A 26,325-nucleotide genomic window follows, 5' to 3' on the forward strand; every position below is an offset into this window, starting at 1 on the left:
AATACATAATTATACATTAGCTTCATAACTTACATGACAATGCTCAAAACAGGTACTGTATTTATCGGCGTATAACACGCACTTTTTTCCCCTTAAAAGCAGGGGGAAATCGTGGGTGCGTGTTATACGCCGATCCCCTGACATTCTGAGCCTCTGGGCAGCTTTCAGCCGCCGTCGGCTCATCAAGGCGACTTTCGGCCGCCTTCGGCTCTTCTCGGCGGCCGAAAGCTTCCGAGAACGGCCGAAAGCTGCCGAGAAGAGCCGAAGGTGGCCGAAAGCTGCCGAGAAGAGCCGAAGGCGGCTGGAGGCCCGCTGAGAACTACCGCACGCCGCCGAGATACACATCCGGCGGCATTTTAAAAAAATAAAAAAGACACGGCTGCAATGGGGGACAAAACTGCAATGGGGGACAAGACTGCATAAGGCTGCAATGGGGGACAAGACTGCATAAGGCTGCAATGGGGGACAAGACTGCATAAGGCTGCAATGGGGGACAAGACTGCATAAGGCTGCACTGGTGGACAAGGCTGCATAAGGCTGCACTGGTGGACAAGGCTGCACTGGTGGACAAGGCTGCACTGGTGGACAAGGCTGCACTGGTGGACAAGGCTGCACTGGTGGACAAGGCTGCACTGGTGGACAAGGCTGCACTGGTGGACAAGGCTGCAATGGTGGGCAAGGCTGCAATGGTGGACAAGGCTGCAGATGACACTGATGGGCATATAAATGTAAGTTTTTCTTTTCCCTTAAACTTCCCTCCTAAAAGTTTTTTTCCTTAAAATTCCCTCGTAAACTTGGGGTGTGTGTTATACGCCGATAAATACGGTACTTCATTTCGGATGTCTGTTTACTGATCAATAGATTAGCATTTGAAAAACATTTTTTTTAAAAGGGACCTAAAAGACATAACATTTTCTAACTGGTCTCGGTTGTTCAGTTGGATTTGGGAACAATCTAACGTCTTTCTGGACCATGACAGGTCCTCTTTATTGTATAGATCTGGGGTCCCAATATACCCCATATCTCTCCTCTAGCCTTTGAAGCATCTGATTGAACCGAGACGATTGCATGGGAGAGTCCAGTAAAGGCAGTGGGGGGGGGGGGGCTCCCTTCGGCCACTTGTAAAAACAATCAAACGGCTCTGAAGCCGCTAGGAGTACTTTTACTGTGCAGGGTATCACTGGAAGAAAATGTTGATCATTGACACAGCCAAATATTCCCATTGTCACACACACAAGTATAATATATAATATATTTTCAGACCCGCTTACATTTTTCACTCTGTTATGTTGCAGCCATTTGCTAAAATCATTTAAGTTCATTTTTTCCTCAAAATGTACACACATTTTTTGCAGATTTATAAAAAATAAAAAAAAAACGGAAATAAATCACATGGTCTTAAGTAGTCAGACCCTTTGCCTAGTATTTAGTAGAAGCACCCTTTTAATTTAATACAGCCATGAATCTTTTTGGGAAAGATGCAACAAGTTTTTCACAACTGGATTTGGGGATCCTCTGCCATTCCTCCCTGCAGATACTCTCCAGTTCTCTTAGGTTGGATGGTAAACGTTGGTAGACAGCCATTTTTTAGGTCTCTCCGGAGATGCTTAATTGGGTTTAAGTCAGGGCTCTGGCTGGGCCATTCAAGAACACAGTTGTTGTGAAGCCACTCCATTATTTTAGCTGTGTACTTAGGGTCATTGTCTTGTTGGAAGGTAAACTTTTGGCCCAGTCTGAGGTCCTGAGCACTCTGGAGAAGTTATTTGTCCAGGATATCCCTGTACTTGGCCGCATTCATCTTTCCCCTGATTGCAACCAGTCGTCCTGTTCCTGCAGCTGAAAAACACCCCCACAGCATGATGCTGCAACCACCATGCTTTACTGTCAGAACTGTATTGGACAGGTGATGAGTAGAGATGAGCTCAGGCTTGTTCGCATGGACCATGTGCAGAGCCCACCAGGAAGTTGGCGCAGCGCTGCACTAATCACAGGCAGTGAGACATTGGCCGATCTCAGCAGCCACACATCGGGGCAATGTCTCACTGCCTGTAAATAGCGCAGCGCTGACTTCCTGGCGGGCTCTGCACATAGTCCATGCGAACACGTCTGAGTTCATCCTTAGTGATGAGCAATGCCTGGTTTTCTCCACACATACCGCTTAGAATTAAGGCCAAAAAGTCAGACCAGAGAATCTTATTTCTCACCATTTTGGAGTTCTTCAGGTGTTTTTTTTTAGCAAACTCCATGCAGGCCCTCATGTGTCTTGCACTAAGGAGAGGCTTTCGTCTGGCCACTCTGCCATAAAATCCCGACTGGTGGAGGGCCGCAGCGATGAGTGACTGACTTTCTACAACTTTATCCCATCTGCATCTCTGGAGCTCAGCCACAGTGATCTTTGGGCTCTTCTTTACCTCTCATCAAAGCTCTTCTCCCCTGATAGCTCAGTTTGGCCGGATGGCCAACTCTAGGAAGGGTTCTGGTCAGCAGAATTTTTTTTGTAACCTTGGCCAGATCTGTGTTTTGCCACAATTCCGTCTCTGAGCTCTTCAGGCAGTTAATTTGACCTCACGATTCTCATTTGCTTTGACGTGCACTGTGAGCTCTTATATAGACAGGTGTGTGGCTTTCCTAATCAAGTCCAACCTGTATAATCAAACACAGCTGGACTCAAATGAAGGTGTAGAACCATCTCAAGGATGATCAGAAGAAATGGACAGCACCTGAGTTAAATATATGAGTGTCAAAGCAAAGGGTCTGAATACTTAGGACCATGGGATATTTCAGTTTTTATTTTTTAACCACTTAACTACTAGGCACTTAAACACCCCTCCTGCCCAGACCAATTTTCAGCTTTCGATGCTCTCACACTTTGAATGGCAATTACTCAGGTCATGCAACACTGTACCCAAATTAATTTTTTGTCCTTTTTTTCCCCACAAATAGAGCTTTCTTTTGGTGGTATTTGATCACCTCTGGGGTTTTTATTTTTTGCGCTATAAATGAAAAAAAAAAATGAAAAAACACCATATTTGTTTCTGCGACAAAATTATGCAAATGATTAATTTTTCTTCATAAATTTTGGCCACAATTTATACTGCTACATGTCTTTGGTAAAAAATAACCCAAATTACTGGATATTATTTGGTCTTTGTGAAAGTTAGAGAGTCTACAAGCTGTGGTGCGAATCATACAAAATTGATCACATCTGATGTACTGGTGGCCTATCTCACTTCTTGCGACCCGAACAAGTCAGGAAAGTACAAAATACCCCCCAAATGACCCGTTTTTGGAAAGTAGACATTCCGAGGTATTTAGTATAAGGCATAGTGAGCTTTTTGAGGTTGTCATTTTTTCCCACAATTCTTTGCAAAATTAAGATTTTTTTTTCCACAAAATTGTCATTGTAATAGGTTATTTCTCTCACATGGCATGTGTATACCACAAATGACACCCCCAAAAAAAATTATGCTCCTCCTCCCAAGTATTACAATACCACATGTGTGGGACTTTCACAGCCTGGCCACATAGAGAGGCCCAACATGCAGGGAGCGCCATCACGTGTTCTAGGAGCATAAAATTACACATCTAACTTGTTGACTCATGGCACGGACAGGTGGCACCGGGGACAAATGGCAATGACAACAGGTGGCACTGACAACAGGTGGCACTGGGGGAGGATGGCACCAACAGGATGGCACCAACAGGTGGCACTGGGGGAGGATAGCACCAACAGGTGGCACTGGGGGAGGATAGCACCAACAGGTGGCACTGGGGGAGGATAGCACCAACAGGTGGCACTGGGGGAGGATAGCACCAACAGGTGGCACTGGGGGAGGATAGCACCAACAGGTGGCACTGGGGGAGGATAGCACCAACAGGTGGCACTGGGGGAGGATGGCACTTTTACTTTTTTTTTTACTTACGGCCGCTGCAGCCATTCATTTCTCCCTTCTCACACGCTGTCTGTGTGAGGAGGGAGAGCAGCGCTGAGAGATAATCTCATACGTTTACTTATGAGATAATCTCTCACTGGAAACGCCAATCGCGCTGTAAACGGCCGCTGTGATTGGCCGTTTACAGCGATCTGTGACTGGCTATGTCCGAGGGTCACGGCCAGCACAGAACTTCCCTGATGCGCACCCACGGCGGCACGCAGAGGGGTAGTAAACAGGAGGACGTCCAGGGACGGCCTCCCGGCAGTTAGCGTCCGCTCTGTAGCAGTCTTTCGGTTATAGGGCGGGCGCGAATCGGTTAATAAATCAGCAAAAATGTCAACAATTATGTCTTTTTTTGTCAATTTTTTTTAGCAAATGGCTGAAATATAACAGAGTGAAAAATTTAAGAGGGTCTGAATACTTTCCCACTGTATGTATGTATGTATGTATGTATGTATGTAACCTACCGTCCTGTTGGTTGACTTTCTTGCCTTAAGGATAAAAATTTGAGAAAGAAAGAAAATAACAAAAACAAACAAACACACACCCCTATGCCTCAGAGCTTGGGCTTCAACGCCTATACCATCAAAGCCAGGGACCATAAAGCAGGATGAAAGATCAGTGCCTGTGAGAGCACATCTGGCAGATTTGCACGAGTCCAGGACCTGTCTACCTAGATATTTAAAGTGTAAGTATGCCAAGTACTTCTTGCCCAAACAGGTGCTATCAGAATCATTGGAATGCGCTCCACCATCATTCTGCAAACAGGAGAGGATAAGCTGCAGTAAGGGAAAGGAATAGACCAGGTAAAATGCAAGGATACACCAGGATATCCATCATAAAACCTGTCCAGCTGGTTGTTGAATCTGGACGCCAAGGGATCCACATACAACGACCCTCACAGCAGACAAATCTCTGAAAACACCTCCCAGCGAAGGCACTCCCTTGGGATTTAGTGGTTGACAGCTTAGAAAATTTGTCTACCCATTTCCACACCAGGAATGTGTACAGATTAGAAGGCCGGCATGTGAATTCCTGCCCGAACAAGTCTTGAGTGGCACAACTTCTGGTCTCAGCTTAATTGTTGATGTATGCCACTGCCATGGCTTTGTCCGACTGCACCCTGATGGGAAAGCGATAAAGGCAGACAGATCAGTGTAGTAGAACTAGATTAATTGCTCAACGCTCCAGGATGCCAAATTGGCATCCTATGCTCCCCAAACTGAAAGGCTCTCTAGAACACCTCCCAAATCTGACATTTGTTGTCAGCACCTTCCAAAGCATCAGAAAGAAAGGCATCCAACATATGCATGCAATTCCATAATTTTTAGGTCCAATCTGGTCTTTGGAGTCAAATGCATTGGCAGTAAGGACTTCTGACATTTGTCCCATACTGACAACATTTTTGAGTTGTAGAGCCCTGAAGTGAAGTGAAGTGAAACTGGGCATACAAAATCACAACAAAAAAGGCAGTTACCATCTTCCTAAACACCCTCATGCACACATGAATAAAAACAGGACTTTCCACAAACCTCAGACTCCATTCTGGAGTAAAAACAGACATTTCTCCTGCAGAAGCAGCACTTTTGCTGGTGGCGTGTCTAGAATTAAGCCCAAATACTCTAGTCCAGGGGTGTCCAAACTTTTTTCAAAGAGGGCCGGATTTCATGAAGTGAACATGCATGAGGGCCGACCATTTTGCCTGACTTTTTTTGAACCGTTAAAATGAAATGCAAACTAAATTTTTAACCAAAAATTTATTGCAAACAGCATACTTTTCATTTTGTCACATGGATGAAAAATCTACACAGGTGTTAAATCACTCTGCCTTTCATATATGAAGGCCGGATGAAAATAAAAAAAATTCAGGAAGCTGAAATATATGTCGTCAGGAACATTCTAAAGTACATTAATAAAGGCTGTCTTAACTTTTAAGCTAAAAAAAAAAAAAAAAAAAAAAAAAAAAAAATATATATGAACAGAAACATAAAACCAAGTGTCCATCTTGTGAAATATAGTCATAACTGATTTAGACCAACTGATACTAACTGAGATTTTACATTAATCTGAATTGAAAAAGAAAACTTGTCTGCATTAATGTGAATGGTGAAACTGAGATCTGGACTGCAGCACATAGGCCAGGTCTGGGTCAAAGGCAGTGGTTTTGATGCGCAAAATGTCCCGCAGGTGAGAGTCACTTAGTCTTGTCCTCACGCGGTTCTTGTTAAAGTTCATAACAGAGAACATCTTCTCACATACATATACATATATATATATATATATATATATATATATATATATATATATATATATATATATATATATATATATATATATATATATATATATATATATATATATACATACACACATATACACACATATATATACACACACACACACACACACACACACACACACACACACACGTTGAGCCAAGCAAGCTCAGCATTTTCTTAGCCAATGTTCGAATCTCTTGAAACCGGCTTTTATCCAGTTGGCGGTAAAAGTTCACAAGAGAGAGTTGTTGGTGACGACTGCGTAACTCGCTGTCACAATGCAGCTCAATGAGCTCAAGCTGCAGCTGATCTGGAGCATCATCGGGGTCAACAGAGAATGGAGAGGAGAAAAGGCTCATCTCCTTTTCAATAGCTGCAAAATCCTGAAAGCGCAGTTTAAACTCCCCAGCCAGAGATGTGATGTCTGCTGCATATCTGCTCATTTGTGCACCGATATTGTCCTTTGGAAAACTGGCCATTATTTCCCGCAACGCTGAAAAATGTATAATATTGGGTTGTGCTTGTGACAACTGCCTTATGAAAAGTTGCAGCTTTGTTCCAAAGGCTTTGAGGTGTGAATAAAGCTGGTTCACCGCTGCATCTTTCCCCTGAAGACTCGTGTTCAGGACATTCAGATGCTTGGTTATGTCAACTAGAAACCCCAAATCGGCCAGCCACATCGGATCAGATAGTTCTCGCATCGGTTGTCCCTTTGTTTCCAAGAATTCTCCAATTTCCTTTTTGAGAGAGTAGAAACGCTGCAGTGCAGACCCCCGGCTGAGCCATCTTACATCGTTGTGATATAAAACATCTTTGTATTAAGCCTGGATGTCCAGTAGAAACTGTTTAAACTGGCGGTGGCACAGGGCTTTAGAGCGAATAAAATTAATAGTCTTCACCACCGGTTTCATAACATGGTCATATTTGAGATGTTTAGCACAAAGAACTTGTTGATGAATGATACAGTGGAGTTGAATAGCTTTGCCTCCTCCTTCAATCACGTTGTTACAGATTAGGGTTGCTAATCCACTTCTCTCACCAGCCATGGCAGGTGCCCCGTCAGTAATAATCCCAGTAAGTTTGTTCCAAGGCAGTTTCATGTCATTTATGGCGTAACTAACAGAAACGAACAAATCTTTTCCTCTTGTTTGGTCCGTAAGGCTCTGGAGGTCAAGTAGTTCTTCAGTCACATTCATTTCATCGTCCACCCCTCTCATAAAAATCAGCAACTGAGCCGTGTCAGATAGGTCCGTGCTTTCATCACAGGCTACTGAAAAGAAGTCAAAATCCGCTCCTTTGGATGTCAACTGTCTCTTAATATCTGATGAAATCTCTTCAATTCTCCGTGCTACAGTGTTACGAGCAAGGCAAATGTTGGCAAACTCTTGCTTCTTCTCGGGACAGATATAATCCACCATTTTCATAACGCATTCTTTGATGAAATCACCCTCAGCAAAAGATTTGCAATTTTTAGCAATTAACGTTGCCACGTTGACACACGGGCTCTTGTGAAAAATCGCTGTTGCAACATTAAAACAGCTTCAAGTTGCTTCAACTTTTCACTGCGGTCGTGCCCTGTTAGCTTGTCGTATGTGCTATGTCGCAACTGGTAGTGCCTCTTGACATTAAATTCCTTATAAACAGCCACAGTCTCTTGGCATATCAGACAAACACAGTGATTCCGTATTTCAATAAAGAAATATTCCACTTGTCCTGGAAGCGGCGGCCCTCACTGTCAACTTTCCTTCTCTTGTTTACAGTCACCATTTTAGAAATTGACCAGAATGGGAAATGATTATGTGAGCGCAGTGTCAGAGGTTTTGGTCTAAGCGTGTTCGTCCGATACACTAATGCCACGTACACACGACCAGACTTATGTCCGACAGACTTTCGAAGGAGTTCTGACGGAGTTCCGGCAGAGTTCTGACGGACTTTCCGAATGAGTGGACTTGGCCACACACAATCACACCAAACTCCGACAGATTCGAACGTGATGACGTACGACTCGACTCGAATAAGGAAGTTCATAGCCAGTAGCCAATAGCTGCACTAGCGTCGGTTTTAGTCCGTTGGAATAGCATACACACGAGCAAATTTCTCGGTAGGAACTGGGTCCGGCAGAGTTCTTGCGGAAAAATTTGAAGCATGTTCCATTTCTAAAGTCTGTCAGACTTTTGCGAATCAAAAGTCCGTTGCAGCCCACACAGGATCGAATAGTCTGCCGGAATCATTCCGTCAGACTTTGGATGTTGAAAAGTCTGGTCGTGTGTACGGGGCTTAATACACTGCCCAGCAAGAATTCTCCTACCTTTGCGGCTGTGTGTGGTGAAGATGAGCTGTTATTTGGATATATTTCTCTCTCCCTCCCTCTCCCCCTCTCTATTAATTTCTCCCTCTCCCCCTCTCTATTAATTTCTCCCTCTCTCTCCCTCTCTCTCTATTTCTCCCTCTCTCTCCCTCTCTCTCTATTTCTCCCTCTCTCTCCCTCTCTCTCTATTTCTCCCTCTCTCTCCCTCTCTCTCTATTTCTCCCCCTCTCCCTCTCTCTCTATTTCTCCCCCTCTCCCTCTCTCTCTATTTCTCCCCCTCTCCCTCTCCATTTCTCCCCCTCTCCCTCTCTCTCTCCATTTCTCCCTCTCTCCCTCTCTCTCTATCCATTTCTCCCTCTCTCTCTCCATTTCTCCCTCTCTCTCTCTCTCTCTCTCCCTCTCTCTCTCTCCCCATTTCTCCCTCTCTCTCTCTCCCCATTTCTCCCTCTCTCTCTCTCCCCATTTCTCCCTCTCTCTCTCTCCCCATTTCTCCCTCTCTCTCTCTCCCCATTTCTCCCTCTCTCTCTCTCTCCATTTCTCCCTCTCTCTCTCTCTCCATTTCTCCCTCTCTCTCTCTCTCCATTTCTCCCTCTCTCTCTCTCTCCATTTCTCCCTCTCTCTCTCTCTCTCTCTCTCTCTCTCTCCATTTCTCCCTCTCTCTCTCTCTCTCTCTCCATTTCTCCCTCTCTCTCTCTCTCTCCATTTCTCCCTCTCCCTCTCTCTCCATTTCTCCCTCTCTCTCTCCATTTCTCCCTCTCTCTCTCCATTTCTCCCTCTCTCTCTCCATTTCTCCCTCTCTCTCTCCATTTCTCCCTCTCTCTCTCCATTTCTCCCTCTCTCTCTCCATTTCTCCCTCTCTCTCTCCATTTCTCCCTCTCTCTCTCAATTTCTCCCTCTCTCTCTCAATTTCTCCCTCTCTCTCTCAATTTCTCCCTCTCTCTCTCAATTTCTCCCTCTCTCTCAATTTCTCCCTCTCTCTCAATTTCTCCCTCTCTCTCTCAATTTCTCCCTCTCTCTCTCAATTTCTCCCTCTCTCTCTCTCTCTATTAATTTCTCCCTCTCTCTCTCTCTATTAATTTCTCCCTCTCTCTCTCTCTATTAATTTCTCCCTCTCTCTCTCTCTCTATTAATTTCTCCCTCTCTCTCTCTCTCTATTAATTTCTCCCTCTCTCTCTCTATTAATTTCTCCCTCTCTCTCTATTAATTTCTCCCTCTCTCTCTATTAATTTCTCCCTCTCTCTCTATTAATTTCTCCCTCTCTCTCTATTAATTTCTCCCTCTCTCTCTCCCCCTCTATTTCTCTCCCCCTCTCTCCATTTCTCTCTTTCTCTCTCTCTTTATTTCTCTTTATTCCTCTCTCTCTAATTCCCTTTAATTTTCTTTATCTGTAATTCTCTTTACCTTTTCTCTCCTCTCGTTCTGTCCTTCAGAAAGCTGACAGTGCGCGGCACCGCAGCCAATCCGCACCGCCAATCAAAGGCACAGAGATCTGCAGCTGCTGCAGGGACAGCTCAGTGTCTGCTATTGGCGGCGTGTGCTGTCAGCTTCCCGGAGGCCTTGGACCGCCCCCAGCCCCTGACTGTCAGTGAGAGGCGGGGTGAGAGGCACTAGCAGCCAATCACCGCCACCAATCCCCGTCGGAATCACAGGCTCCGGACCTGCCGCACGCGCCCCAGCTTGTCAGTGAGGCGCTCGGGGTGTGCGGAGCCAGGAGGGCCATAATACAGGAGAAGCTGGGGGCAAGGTGGGGGCCATACAAAACCGGACCGCGGGCCGCAAATGGCCCGCGGGCCGGACTTTGGACATGACTGCTCTAGTCGATCCATCACACCAGAGCAGATTTCTGAGGGTTCAATACCCAACCAAACCTTTTCAGGACCTGCACCAATTGATTGTGGGTTGACTTACTAAAAAACTGGGAGTGTGAAATATTGGGCGCAGTTCTGCATAGAAACCAGTCCGTTTCCATTTTTATTTTTGGCAAAGCTTAAAGTGATACTAAAATCTCCTTTAACAAAATTAAAAGCAAAAACTAACAGGTCATACTTTCCTGCTCTGTGGGGGACCCGAGAAGGAGGATCTGGGCTGCTCTGAGCAAAATCACAGAACAGCCAAGATCCTCCTGTTCTCGGGTCCCCCACCGGCGCTCCTGGCCCCTCCCTCCTGCCGAGTGCCCCCACAGCAAGCTGCATGTTTGGGGGCATCCCGAGCCAAGCCACAGCTCCGTGTCCATTCAGCCCAGCCTGCCCCCCCCTCCTCATTGGGTCTCTGACAGCAGCAGGAGCCAATGGTGCCTCGTGCTGTCACCAATGAAGAAGGAGAGTCCCAGATAGCAGAGTCTCTCGTGCAACATCAGTGGATGGAGAGGGGCTCAAATAAGTATTAGGGGGGCTGCTGCACACAAGGTTTTTTTTTTTAAATCTTAATGCATAAAATGCATTAAGATAAAAAACCTGAATTTACAACTGCTTTAATTTAACAAGCTGGTGTTAGAAGCTGATTGGCTACCATGCACAGTTGCAACAGATTTTTATCTCTCCCGTTTTAGTAAATCAACACTTTGATTTCAAGGCCAAGGACAGCTGGTTGCTCTCTGAAAAGCAGGTCATCTAGGTACGCCACAACTGGACCACCCCCCCGAGCCTTCAAACTTTACATAGTTGGTAAGGTTGAGTAAGGACAACTGTCCATCCAGTTTAGTGTGTGTAGAAAAATTTACCATTTCCCCCTATATGGTTTACGTCAACATGCACAGTTCCACAACCTTGCCGCCTGGACAGTGAAAATCTTCTACGTAGCTTAACCACTTCAGCCCCAAAAAAATTTGCTGCTGAATGACCAGGCCATTTTTGCGATTCGCCACGCAATGCTTTAACTGACAATTGCGTGGTCGCGCGACGTTGCACCCAAACAAAATTGACGTCTTTTTTCCCCAATAACAGAGCTTTCTATTGGTGGTATTTGATCGCCTCTGTGGTTTCCATTTTTTGCGCTATAAACAAAATTGCGACAATTTCGAAAAAAAAAAAGCAATTTTCTCAGTTTAGACCGATATGCATGGATCCTGACAGGACAATCCATTAGTGCAGGTCTTTAGAGCCAGATGCACTGCCCAAATCTCTAGGGTCCAGATAACAGATCTAAAGGATTTTCCTTTCAGCAGATTCTGGTTAGTAACCATCAATTGATGCTTTGGGACACCCTTGGGGACAGCCGCATTGGCAATTCCAAAGCTTAAATCATCTTGTTAGCAGATAGAATACGGTTTTGCAACAGTCTCGAATGGAACTGGGCATAGGTAACTGCTTTGAATGAAGCTACCATCCTTTATAACAACCTCATGCAAAGGCGAATGAAGGGATCTCCTTTTGACCTGACCATCCGCACCAACTCTCTTATGGAATTGCTTTTTTTGCCTGGGCAAGAACACCTTTTCTGGGCTGTAGCTATGATCAGACCCAAATACTCCAGCTTTTTTTAGCAGTTTTAAGGGAGACTTCACTAGGTTGAGAACGCAACCCAGATTTCCAGGTAACTGGTTGTAATGCGTACCTTACTCCAAACACCGATTATTCTATTAGCAATATATCGTCTAGGCATGCCAAGACTGTTTAAAGCCCTGTGCCCTTGACCTGGCTAGAGGTGGAGCTAGCACTTTTGTGAACACTCGGGGTGCTGTAGCTGGCCCGAAAGGCAAGGCTATAGACTGGAATGGTGCTGTTCTACATCGAACCGCAGGGCCTTTGGTGAGCGGGAAATATATGGACATGCAGATATGCATCCCTGATGCCGGCAGACGCCAGAAGTTTTCCTACTTGTAGGATAGAAACTACTGACCTGATCGACTCCATAGAAAGAAGCGGATACTCGGGAACTGATTTGGATTTTTTCAGATCTAGAATGGATCTGATGAATTTCTGTGTGGATCTGTACATGTACAGGAAACTCATGAAAAAGGCAGTGAAAGTTTTAAAAAATAATAACAGAACTATCAGCTGACTACTAGAGGTAGAATTGAAAGAGGCATGCAAGAGATTTGTACCAACAATCTCTCAGATTGCAAGGCTGAAAAAAAGGTTCAACTCCAGTTGTCTCATCCGCAGAGGAGTAATGGGTTTGCCTTTCTTCCTGATCACTTGAGGGTATCCCTTCATCCTCTACCCACTGTTCCCTTGATAAGGGATGCAACATGCTTCCTATCCTTGGATAGTTGATGCAGTTAAAGTCACAAATTTTCCTTCTAGGCCCTGCAGGGCAGAGGAAAAAAACGCATTTTCAATCATGTATACAGGGGCTGAATGTTTTCTCCTCTTATGCCACGTACACACGGTCGGAATTCCAGCCAGAAAAAAGACAGAGGAGAGCTTTTCATCGGAAAATGTGACCATGTGTATGCTCCATCGGTATTTAGCTGTCCGAATTTCCGCCAGCCAAAAATTGATACCATGGTCTCAATTTTCCCAACGGAAAAAACTTTCTATCTGTAATCTCGATCTTGTGTATGCAATTCAGACACTCAAAAAAATTACGCATGCTCAGATTCAACTACGAGACAGAAGCTATTGGCTACTGGCTATTGAACTTCCTTTTTCTAGTTCCATCGTACATGTTGTACGCCCCCGCGTTCTAAACTATTGGAATTTGATGTGACCGTGTGTAGGCAAGACAGCTTGAGCGGAATTCCGTCGGGGAAAACCATCAGAGCTTCTTCCAACGAGAAATACACAGCATTGGAGTCTGATGGTGGAGGCAGTCACCACCGCCTAGAGGCAGCTGCCCTGGTGCAGTGGAAGGAGTCCATTTAAATAAAAGGACGTTTATACCTTCTTTTGGACAAAGGAGTACCTTTCCTGCTACAAATCATTTGGATGTATTTGACCAAATCTTCCACAATGAAAAGGGAAAACTAGTCAGAAGCCTTTTTGCAAGTTGCTTCGGCTGACCAACTTTTTAACCACAGGGTCCTACACGTGTGTTTTAGCACAAGCGCAAGGCAGGATGCTTTGTGGATAGAGTAGTCTATGGCAAAAACATAGCGCCTTTGGTAGGAGGATTTTAACAAAAAATTCCAAACTTCTTATCTGTTGGATCCTTAAGCATTTGTGCATCTTTATTGATGCTGGAAATTGCAGCATCTACTGCTGGTACTTTCCATCCTTTGTGATTTTTTCCTCCATGATAGAGAACTGAGAAACTCTTTAGAGGGAAAAAATGCTTATCCAGATGATTCCATTCAGCATAAATAATAAGCCCTTCTAGAAATGCATAAAAAAAGGCTGTAAAAAGTTTTTTTTTTTTTTTCAAAAAACCCAAGGAAGGGACCGAACTTTCAGCTGACTGTTAGGAATAGCATAAAAAGTGGAATGAACCATCCCTGTAAGAGTTTGTACCATCAATATGTCAGATTGCAAGGTTGCATAAGGTTCATCAACTGTCGTTTCCTTTGCAGAGGAAAATTTGGCTTTTTTTCCCCCTAGAGCACTTGAGGTCTAATCCTGTGCCCACTGTTAGCTTGGAAAAAGGAGTTTGAGGTGGGGGAGGGGGGGATCTAGCATGCTTTCTATCCTCTTGGACGGAGGATACGTTTAAAGCCCTTAATCTTCCTTCTAAACCTTGCAGGACAGAGGAAGATGCATCTTCAGTCACGTATACAGGGGCTGAAGTGTGAAGCAGTTGCACCACCAATTGCTTCCAATGACTCACCCTGGCTTGCCATGTCAGGTATCTCCGGAGAGGAGGACAGTGTGGAGACATGACTAGAGCTCCCAGTGCCTAGAGGTGGAATCCATGGTACCTTTGTGGTAGCTCTGGCAGTCATAGTGCTAAGCACAAAAGCAGAGGTACTTTAAGAAAAAAAAATTAAGGAATTTGCTGAACAATAGTTTTAGCAAAAACACAATGTCACCATAAGGATCAGCCTTTGATGCCAAGTAATCATATTTCCTGTACTGGAAATGCCAGTTTACACACCTTTATACATACCCAGTGCTCCTGTGTCCCTTAATGTGACAGACTTGTCTTCAGCATATGAACTGAGAGAGTCTGTGTTAAGTCACAGATGAGAACCCGATTTAGGCATCCTCGGCGTCTTCCACCCTAGTGTATACATGGACGTGACGTCCCACACCCAGCGCCGCCTTTCTGTGAGCAACGCCCCTCTGCAATACCCGCCCTCTTTTTTTTTTAAATAACACTAGTTCGCACCTGCAAACATTCAGGTCTGTAGGTGCAGACCCAAAGGGGAGGAGGCAGCACTGGCCACGATGGACGCCAATCTGCAATGCTATACATGGGCTGAATGCCTGCCCAGACTCAACAAGGGATAGTCTGATAATACAAACAGGGGAATCTGGTAATGCACCTCTCCAGGAGGGGAATTTATGTCAGCAGTGTTTGTTTGGCTCCCAACTTTAAAAGGAAGATATCACTTTGTACAAAAACATGCAAATGGCTGTTTTTTTGTATGTTCATAAACTACTGTTGTACCCCCTTTAGATCCTGCAGAAGAGGAACACCATCTATTCAATTAAGAACCCCCCTCTAGCTGCTGGGACCACACCTGCTGCTATAGCTGGACACAGGGCTGCTGAAAAATGCGTTGTATAAGGCAAGCATAATATACTCCCTCTAGGGGAGACATTTTTAAAGATAGAGAGATGAGATATATATTTTCATAGAGGTTCCACTCCTTTGGACCTGTATAGCACCCCTCAGGACAACTTTAGGTAATGTAGCAAGATGGAAAAAAAAAAAAAAAAATTTATATTTATATATATATATATATATATATATATATATATATATATATATATATATATATATATATATATATATATATATATATATATATATATATATATATATATATATGGAGTCCTTGCTCCTAGGGTCCAGCCCTCAAAGAGAAGAGTTACAGGCAAAACCTTGTTCTTCTTATGCGAGGCCCAGGTACCATCCTGTGGCCGCAGTGGCGTGGATGGACCCGGTTGTGGAGGGGTTTTTTTTTTTTAGTGTTTTTTTTTAATCCAGCAAGAGTCCCTACTAAAATGCCTCAGAGCACATCTTCACTGGAGACCAACACCTTAGACCAGGGGTGTCCAAACTTTTTTCAAAGAGGGCCAGATTCGATGAAGTGAACATGTGTGAGGGCCGACCATTTTGCCTGACATTCTTTGAACCATTAAAATTCGGTCATTCGAGCACTCATACCTGGCCCAACAAAAATTCTCGTGCCTTTGTCGCGCTCGTTTGCCTGACACACAGGCGAATGCTCTGTTCTTTAGGGGTACCGTTAAGTCTTAATGGTACCCCACACATTGGAAACATGGGGTGCTTTTGGTGCAGCACAATTAAAAAAAAAAAAAAAAAGCTCTGGGACTTCTTTCCCTGCATTTTTGTGGGTATGGAAGCCCATTGAAATGCATGGGCTGCCCTACACACAGCATGCAGCCATGCAGATGTGAACCAAGGGCTTATTGGAGGGGCAGTAAAACTACATGGTTAAGCTGTTTTTACCACCCCCAACTTCTCCCCCTTTAGCTGCAGAGGGAGCAGCTGGGGGTGTACACATGCTGTGGCTGCAGCTGGAGGTATGCTCAGGGTGAATGGGCCTGCACTGCAACTACCCCGCAACTGTGTAGACTGCACAGTTGCGGTATAGTGATGCTACATTTACGGGCTTAAAACAGGTGGTGAGGAGGCAACATAATGCCTCTTTACCACCTTTCAAATGCCTCTGAAAAGCGATCTGTATATGGATTGCTTTTCAGAGGAGCAGCAGTCCTGGCTGCTATCACACACACACAAGCACCACAAAAGCAGTTCTGATGGTACAAGAATGGGGGGGGGGGGGTCTGGATTAAAAGTAACACACATGCATACACATACACACAGACATACACACATACAGACACATGCATACACATACAGACACATGCATATACTTGCATACATACAGACACATGCACACACACACATACAGACACATGCACACACATACATACATACATACAGACATACACGCACATACATACACGCACATACAGACATACATACACACACACACATACATGCACACAGATACATACAGACACACATGCTGCACACACACATACAAACACACATACATGCACACACATACAGACAGACATACACACACATACATGCACAGACACACACACACAGACACACATGCACATACAGACACACATACACACACACACATACATACATACAGACAGACATGCACACACACACACATACAGACAGACACACATACATACATACAGACACATATACATACATACATACAGACACACATACATACATACATACAGACACACATACATACATACAGACACACATACATACAGACACACATACATACAGACACACATACATACAGACACACATACATACAGACACACATACATACATGCACACATACATACATGCACACACATGCACACACATACATACATACAGACATGCACACACACATACAGACACACATGCACATACATACAGACAGACATGCACACATATACATACAGACACACATGCACACATACAGACACACATGCACACACATACATACAGACACACATGCACACACACACACATACACATAAATAAAGCCTTTTTAAAACGAATCTAGCTTGTAGTACAGTACCTTTCCATTCCATTTCCTCATTCAGCCGGGTACTGCACTGTAGGGGGAAGCAGAGAGCACAGCACACTCCTCTGCACTTTACTTTCACTTTTGAAGCCGACGGAGCTTCACACAGTGCCGGGGATCGGCTCATTTGACAGCCCTGATCCCGCAGCACACCAGGCGGGCCGTTCAAAACCGGACTGCGGGCCGCGAATGGCCCGCGGGCCGGACTTTGGACATGCCTGCCTTAGACACTGGCGAAAAAACTGGTGTGCTCCTGGAAGGAGGAGGAGTTATATAGGGAGTGAGCTTCCTTGATTGGGTATACCAGTGTCAACACCTGAAGGTGGCCCATAACCCATTAATTACTTAAGGTTGTCCTATGATGTACGATAAAGTAAAATTTTGGTCTCATCTGACCAGAGCACTGTTTTTCACGTTTGCTGTGTCCCCCACATGTCTTCTCCCAAACTGCAAATGGGACTTCTAATGGCTTTCTTTCAACAATGGCTTTCTTCTTGCCACTCTTCCGTAAAAGGCCAGATTTGTACACGACTAATAGTTGTCCTGTGGACAGATTCTCCCACCTGAGTTGTGAATCTCTGCAGCTCCTCCAGAGTTATCATGGGCCTCTTGGCTGCTTCTCTCCTTGCCCGGCCTGTCAGTTTAGGTGGACGGCCATGTCTTGGTAGAGGATGATGGATTGAACAGTGCTCAGTGAGATGTTCACAGCTTGGGACATTTTTATTTATACACCCTAACCCCGCTTTAAATGTCTCCACAACTTTATCCCTGACCTGTCTGGTGTGTTCCTTGGCGTTCATGATGCTGTTTGTTCACCAAGGTCTGCCAACAAACCTGAGGGCTTCACAGAAGAGCTGTATTTATACTGAGATTGAAGTATACACAGGTGGACTCTATTTACTAATTAAGTGACTTCTAAAGGCAATTGGTTCCACTAGATTTTAGTTAGGGGTATCAGAGTAAAGGCGTCTGAATACAAATGCATACCACACTTTTCAGATATTTGCAAACTATTTTGAAAAAACATTTATTATTTTCCTTCCACTTCACAATTATGTGCCACATTGTGTTGGTCTATCACATACAATCCCAATAAAAAACATTTACATTTTTGGTTGTAACATGACATTTGGAAAATGTCAAGGGCATGAATACTTTTTCAAGGCACCATAATTGCAATTTATCTGATCACTCTTCATAACATTTTGGAGTATATACAAAATTACCATCATAAAAACTGAGGCAGTAGACTTTGTGAAAATTGTTTCGGTCATTATCAAAACTTTTGGCCACAGCTGTAGATAATCCAGATGTTAAAGCGGAGTTCCAGGCTTTTTATGTTATTAAAAGTGAGCAGCTACAAAAAGTGTAGTTGCTGACTTTTAATAAACAGACACTTATCTGTTCCACGGTCCAGCGATGAGGCCGAACAGAGCGCCGCTCCTCTCCGCCGGCACCTCCATTTCCACTCTGGGCACCCAGCCGTGACAGCTTTCAGCTTCACGGCCGGGCACGCATGGCGCATGCGTGAGTCGCGCTGCGCTCCCGGAGTGGACAGGCGATCTCCTGGGACCCGTCATGTGTCTCAGGAGTTCGCCTAGAGGGAGGGGCCGCCTAAGGTGAAAGCAGGAGTTGCCCTGGCGGAAGGAGGAAGTTGGACAGGAAGTCCCCCTCCTGACGAAGCCCCCACTCCACCCCCCCAAAAAACATGACATGCCAAATGTGGCATGTAAGGTGGCGAGGAGTGCTTAAAGCGGAAGTTCCATTTATGGGTGGAACTCCACTTTAAGTGTCCATCAATAACTGTCTGTTTTATACAAAATTCACTTTAACCAACCTTTAATGTTTGCTCCAGTGATAACACATTTAACACTTGCTCCCATGTTCACCAGAGGGGAATGTTAAAACCTGAAAGTACAAAACAGAAAAATAAATAAAAAAAGGGTTTAATTGAACTACATTAAAATACAAGAAGCTTTTTCCAAATAAAGTTAATGACGAAAAGGAAAAAAAACAAAAACAAACAGCCCATACAAAATAATATGCTAGATCTACAATATGCCACTCACCGCTAATTTAAATTGAGCCCGTAGCATGATGTCATTAGTAAACAAACAACTGTCAAGGGATATTTGAGCTAAAATCTTTTTGTTGTTTTAAATTAGACATCAGTGTAACCACATTACCCGGATTGAGTCTTTGCCTTATCTTTTAAATGATGAGCTCACATGTTGTGGCTGCAATTTGTAGTGTCATGGCAAATTGATTCCCCTATGTCTATGTACTGCTGCAGGTAGTGTGCAGCTATGCGCCAAGAGGACAGGACAACTGGGTCACACAGCATCCAATGCATGCCACGCAATCCTGTGTTGCATCACATAAGTAGGAGTGCTAATGTAATATAACACATATTCCAGCAGCATGAGTGAGCTCCGAGTTTGTGAATGATCTGCCTACTTGTGTCTGTGTCAAAACCAATTAACGTGTAGCTCTCACCGGCATGAGAGCTAGACAGACCAAGCGATTGTAGATGTACCACTCCAATACCCAAAAAGTTGGGATACTGGGTAAAAATCTACATAAAAATCAGAATGCAATGATTTGCAAATCTCCAACTCATATTTTATTCAGGATAGAAAACATATCAACTGTTAAACTCTTTCGCTGCCAGGCCCTGTGCTCCATTTTGTACACGTGCATTTTTTTCTTTGATTTTGAATTTTTTACTCATAGCTTTCAGAGTTTGTAAAAGACCCCCCCACCGCAAACCATATGTTTTCTAAAATCACATGATCACTAGACTAAAAAGAAGGTGCTACCGATTTCTTAGACCCTGCGGTGTTTGCGCAAATGTTTATCAAACCAATATATTTCGCAAAAATAAAAAAAATAAAAGGAAGAGTGACACAAACCTTTATTAGCAGATAAACACAGCAAATTTTACAAAAATTCCTGCTAAATTCTAACGAAATATAAAAGCTTGGCCAGTATGGAGTTAATACAGGCATAGCTGCTGTTCCCAATCCGACATCCGTGTGGGTGTGGGTACATGACCCCAAACGCAGACAGTGTGAGCTCAGGGACATGCATGCTGACCTACATGGATGTAAAATTACGAACAACGGCTCTGTTTGTGCAGGTGCTACATCCCAAATGACATCAATGGGACTGCCTGCACAGGGATGCACGAAGCACCTGTGCATCCCTGTAAAGGTACACTGTGTATGACCTGTGTGAACAAGGCCTTAGGCCCCTTTCACACAAGCACACCAATCGGATGTGCTTGGCCATTTTTCAGGCAGGCCCAATTGGACCACCCATTGTTCTCTATGGAGAGGCTGATGTAAATGGACATGTGTCCGTTTACACCCGCCTGCATCCGATAAAGTCCAGTTCACTAAAAACAGAGGGATGGGGATCCCATTCCCTATCCATCTAACAGATCGGATCATATGAAATCCAATGGAACTGGACAAGAGAATAGCAGGCTGTGTCCATGTCAGCTCTGCTTTAGCACAGCAGGCGCGGACCTGTCATCCGCCTGCTCAGCAGGGATCAGCAGACTGATCCCCTTGACAGTACGCTCCATGTCAAAGGGGTCTTACCAGGAGCGGGTCATTAGGGGTGCTGCCCCCCAGCAGAGTGCCAGACTAATACATTTGAGTGAGTCTCCCCCCCCCCCCCCCCCACGCCACATGATTAGAGCCTGAGGCTTCTAATCATGGTGCTACATTGGCTTTTCTCCAATCAGCTAGTAACCATTCCAGTCAGTAAAAATTAGGAACAATGGTCTGGCAATTACTTGACTGAGTTCCCCAAGTACCCTCTCGGGTGCAAGGCATCTGGTCCCGGTAATTTATTAATGTTAAGTTTCCCAAGTCTAACTTTAATTCTGTCCTCTGTTAACCATGTAGATGCTTTCTGTGATGTGTCATGAGGATTAACACTGCAGTTTTGGTTAATGAAGCCCCCCGATTCCATCATGAAGACTGAGAAGAATAAATTCAATACCTTTGCCATTTCCCCATCCTTTTTAACCAGATGTCCTTCCTCATTTTTTATGGGGCCAATATGATCTGTCCTCCCTTATTTACTGTTTGCATACTTAACCACTGGGCACCTAACCAGACCAATTTTCAGCTTTTGGTGCTCTCACACTTTGAATGGCAATTACGCAGTCATGCAAAGCTTACATAGTTAGATAGTAAGGTTGAATAAAGACACCAGTCCATCCAGTTCAACATGAGTGTCTACAATTGTCCCTACCCCTGTACATTGCACACTCGCATCGGTCCCTACCCTCAAGGAGCCCACAATCCAAGGTCCCTATTCATATACTAGGGCCAATTTTTTGGACAGAAGCCAATTAACCTACCTTCAGGTCTTTGGAGTGTGGGAGGAAACTGGAGTACCCGGAGGAAACCCACGCAGGCACAGGGAGAACATGCAAACTCCAGGCAGGTAGAAGAATAAATTGGTGGTTGGAATTCGAACCAGCAACCCTTTTTACTGCTAGGCGAGAGTGCTAACCACTACACCACTGTGATGCCCATATGAAATGTTTGTCTTTTTCTTCACACAAATAGAGCTTTCTTTTGGTGGTATTTAATCACCGCTGGGTTTTAAAATAATAAAAAAAAAAAAGACAGAAAATTCAACAAAAAAAAATTCTTTGTTTCTGTTAAATTTATTGGCAGAGCATTGGCAGAGTATTATCACTGAGCAGGGCTGGATGTGTAGTACCCACAGCGCGGCTGCCATCTCTTTATCCAAATTTATGCCTTCTACAAAGGCTCATAGTTTAGGGAAGTTGGCTCTTTTGAAATTCAGTGTCTTTGTATTCCCCTTCTGTTTCCTATTTATGTGATTTATACTGAAGCCAATTGACCTGTGATCGCTGTTACCTAAATTGCCCCGTATTTCCAACATCCATGAGGTCTGTATTGTTGGTAATCAGTAGATCCAGTAACGCTTTATTTCTAGTTAGTGCGTCTACTATCTGACCCATAAAATTGTCCTGCAAGACGTTTAGGTACTGGCAAGCTTTAGATGAATGGGTGGTTCCCTCTAACCTCTCTATGTCTGTATAGTTAAAATCCCTCATTAAGATAACACTTCCCATCCTTGCTGAAAGTGATATTAAAGCTTTACTGTGAGTTGTGCGTTTTTTTTTTTGTTTTTTTTTTTTTACAAAAAGAAAAACGTTATACTTGCCTTCTCTGTGCAGTGGTTTTGCCCAGAGCCCAGAGCAGTTATGATTCTCTATGGGTCCCCCACCCACTCCATCCTGCCGTCTCCTCCAATGAGGAGAGAGCCCCATACAGCCGAGGCTATTGTGCACATCGCTGGATTGAAGGGGACTCTGGTAAAGATTGGGGGGGCTGGGGGGAGCCACCGTTTAAAGAGGGTTTTTTTTTTTACCATCGTGCATAGAGTTAGGGTTGAAGCAACTAATCTATTAATCACCAACGAAGATATTATGAAATTAATCGATTACTATTTTCATGTACGATTAATCGCCCAGTAACATGATGGGATAAAAAATAAATCTAAAATGAGCCAAATAATCGCTACTGTAAATTTTACAATAACTCCATTGAAACGCTGTTACATCAGGGGTATGGGCTGACCAGAAAGAGTAAGGCTGGCAACAGATGGAACTGGCTGGCACTGGCAGGTGGCACTGCCAGGTGACACTGGTTTGAAACTGGCAGGTGACACTGGTTTGAAACTGGCAGGTGGCCCTGGTTGGCGATGGCAGGTGGCCCTGGTTGGCGATGGCAGGTGGCCCTGGTTGGCGATGGCAGGTGGCCCTGGTTGGCGATGGCAGGTGGCCCTGGTTGGCGATGGCAGGTGGCCCTGGTTGGCGATGGCAGGTGGCCCTGGTTGGCGATGGCACTAGTTGTCACTGGCAGATGGCACTGATTGGCACTGGCACTGGGTGGTGGCAGGTGGCACTGGGTGGTGGTTGCAGGTGGTATTGATTGGAGGTGGCACTGATTGGCGGTGGCAGGTGCCACTGATTGGCGGTGGCAGGTGCCACTGATTGGCGGTGGCAGGTGCCACTGATTGGCGGTGGCAGGTGCCACTGGTTGGCACTGGCACTGATTGGCGGTGGCAGGTGGTATTGATTGGCGGTGGCACTGGTTGGTTGCAGGTGGTATTGGTTGGAGGTGGCACTGGTTGGCACTGATTGGTGGCAGGTGGCACTGATTGGCACTGGCAGGTTTCACACGGAGCACTCTGTTACTGAAATGTAACGGAGGAGCTGGCGGGACCCTGCCGGGGTGTGAAACTGACAGGTAACAGAGGTGGATATGTCAGATTTCAGCCTGAAGCCGGGGTGGGCAGGACTCAGCAGCTATCAAACACCAGCCAACGATTGGGCTGCTTAAGAAAAAGGGCGGGCCACATACACGTAGCGGCCCGCCCAGATCCCATTGGCTGGTGTTTGATAGCTTGCTGGGTCCCGCCCCCACCCCGGCCGGGTCCCGCCCACCCCGACATCAGGCTGACAGATCCTCCTCTCTCCATTGCGTGTCAGTTTCACACACAGTGCGGTGCTGCAGAGTGTGAAGGAGGGAGGAGGACGGCAGTCAGTGTTAATGCTGCTGCATGTCTGGGGCATCGATAGTGAGTGGGCTGGTGGCAGCTTAGGCGCCAGGTCACGATTTCTGGTCGCATTGGCGACCTGGCGCCTGGGGTTTGTCGAGCCCTGTACTACTCAATAATAGTTTTAACCCCGATTGCCCCTAGTTAACCCTTTCACCAGCGATCACCGTATAAGTGTCACTGGGGACGCTGGTTAGCCAGTTAGTTATTTAGGTTCCCCGTCAGGTTTTTATATAGCGCCAGGGACCCCCATATACTACCTAATAAAGATTTTAACCCCCTGATTGCCCCTAGTTAACCCTTTCACCAGTGATCACTGTATAAGTGTTACTGGTGACTCTGGTTAGTTAGTTTGCTTTTCATAGCATCAGGGCACCCACCATTTATTACCCAACAAAGGTTTAACCCACTGATCACCTGGCGGGTGATTTCAATTAGGTTTTAGGGTCAGGGTCTGCGTCGCCCCAGGCAGCGCTAGGTTAGTGCCAGTACCGCCAACACCCACGCGCAAAGCATACACCTCCCGTAGTGGTATAGAATCTGAACAGATCAATATCTGATCAGATCTATACTAGCGTCCCCAGCAGTTTAGGGTTCCAAAAAAACGCATTGTTAGCGGGATCAGCCCAGATACCTGCTGGCACCTGCGTTTTGCCCCTCCGCCCAGCCCACCCAAGTGCAGTATCGATCGATCCTGGTCACTTACAAAACACTAAACACATAACTGCAGCATTCCAGAGTCAGGCCTGATCCCTGCGATCGCTAACATTTTTGGTAGCCTTTTAGATTTAAATCCTGAAGGCAGTGCTTGGTTTTCGGGGTCCCGTACGTGGCTAGGCAACTTCTGGCAAAATATAAAATATTTCATGGACTTAACATGCCTCTCAGCAAATAGCTTGGGGTGTCTACTTTCCAAAATGGGGTCATTTGGGGGGGGGGGGGGGGTTGTGTTATTTTGGCATTTTATGGCCTTCGAACTGTGATAGGTAGTGAAGAGTGAAATCAAAAATTTGCACCCTTAGAAATCCTGAAGGCAGTGATTGGTTTTTGGGGTGCCGTACGTGGTTAGACTCCCAAAAAGTCCCACATATGTGGTATCCCCGTACTCAGGAGAAGCAGCAGAATATATTTTGGGGTGCAATTCTACATACAACTATGGCATGTGTGAGCAATATATCATTTAGTGACAACTTTTTGTAAACTTTTTTTTTTTGGTGTCATTTTTTCTTTTTCAGATTTTTCTTATAACAAAAATTAGAAAATATATTTTTTTCCTCAAAATTTTCGGTCTTTTTCCATTTATATCGCAAAAAATAAGAATCGCAGAGGCAATCAAATACCATCAAAAGAAAGCTCTATTTGTGGGAAGAACAGGACGCAAATTTCATTTGTGTACAACATTGCATGACTGCGCAATTACCATTTAAAGCAGTGCAAAATTGTAAAAAGACCTCTGGTCCTTAGGCTGACAATTGGTCCAGGGCTGAAGTGGATAAAGGGCTAATTTTAGATTTTTTTTTAAACCCATTATGTTACTAAACTTCTGACCACAGAACAGTTTTTTACTTTACAAATGTCCATTTTAAATGAACTTTGGCCTAGAGAAGATATGGCTTCTTCTTTGTATGATGGGACTTTTACCTTTGCACACAGGTATCAGACAGTGATTTTTAGAAGTATTCCTGACCCCACACAGTGATGTCCATTACTGAATCATGCTGGTTTTTATTGTAATGCCATCTGGGTGCCTGAAGATCATAGGAATAACAATCCGATATTGCGTTTCGACCTTGTCCCTTGGCACAGAAATTTCCCCAGAGTCTCTGAATCTTCTGATATTATGTACTCTATATCACCTCTCAAAATTTCCACTCGCCTGCTTCTATTTGGCGAGTAGAAAAAATATTGAGGGTGTGTGTGGGGTTGCCTCAAAAAGGAGGGGTGAGTGCAGCTGGCTGGATTACTCCCCCCCCCCCCCCCGGCACTCCCCAAAGTAACTGTCCCCCCCCCAGCACTCACCCCTCCGAGGCTCCCTCGGGAAGAAGCCAGAAGAAATGTAAATGGAGCGAGTACAAAGAAGGGCACACAGCTAATAAAGCATCTGGAGGATATATTATTAATAATACATTTTTATGAGGAAAGGTTGCAAGCACTATAAGAGTGATCAAAGCTGCTGTTCCGCCGCTTGATCGTTCTTACGGGCAGCGCCGCCCGGCACCCTCCGGTGCTTCTACCGACTCACCGCTTCCATCAGCGAATGGATGCACCTGCCCTGGATGGTGATCATAGAGATCTCCAGGAGACTAGATGGTCACTATGATCGTTCAGATGGTCTAGATGGTCACTATGATCGTGATGTTATGACATCACGCCCAGCCTCCACATTAAAAAAAATGGTGCTGCCTCGGCTGGGAAGCAGTGATCCTTTTTTTTTATTATTATTTTAGGCTTCCCAGTCTAGAGGCGAGATATGGGGTCTTTTTGAACCCATACAGAGGGGACGGAAAGTATTCA

At 44.9% G+C, this 26,325-nt stretch overlaps 1 protein-coding gene and 1 long non-coding RNA gene across 3 annotated transcripts in view; one reads left to right on the plus strand and one right to left on the minus strand.

The window, feature by feature from the left end:
* The window catches only part of RAD9A (RAD9 checkpoint clamp component A), a 266,419-nt gene that overhangs the window by 214,141 nt on the left and 25,953 nt on the right, over positions 1 to 26,325 (minus strand). For both annotated transcript variants that reach the window (XM_077454778.1, XM_077454779.1), the window contains exon 2: positions 19,037 to 19,107. In XM_077454778.1, coding sequence (XP_077310904.1) covers positions 19,037 to 19,082 — 46 coding nt within the window. In that variant the 5' untranslated portion in view covers positions 19,083 to 19,107. The remainder of the gene's footprint in view (positions 1 to 19,036; positions 19,108 to 26,325) is intronic.
* Positions 1 to 26,325, plus strand: part of LOC143930456 (uncharacterized) — a 195,943-nt gene that overhangs the window by 8,783 nt on the left and 160,835 nt on the right. The gene's annotated exons all lie outside the window — the stretch shown is intronic.

This window comes from Lithobates pipiens, unplaced genomic scaffold (assembly GCF_037356315.1).
Source record: "Lithobates pipiens isolate NorthernLeopardFrog02 unplaced genomic scaffold, aLitPip1_a1.2 Scaffold_25, whole genome shotgun sequence".
NCBI classification, from domain to species: Eukaryota; Metazoa; Chordata; class Amphibia; order Anura; family Ranidae; genus Lithobates; species Lithobates pipiens.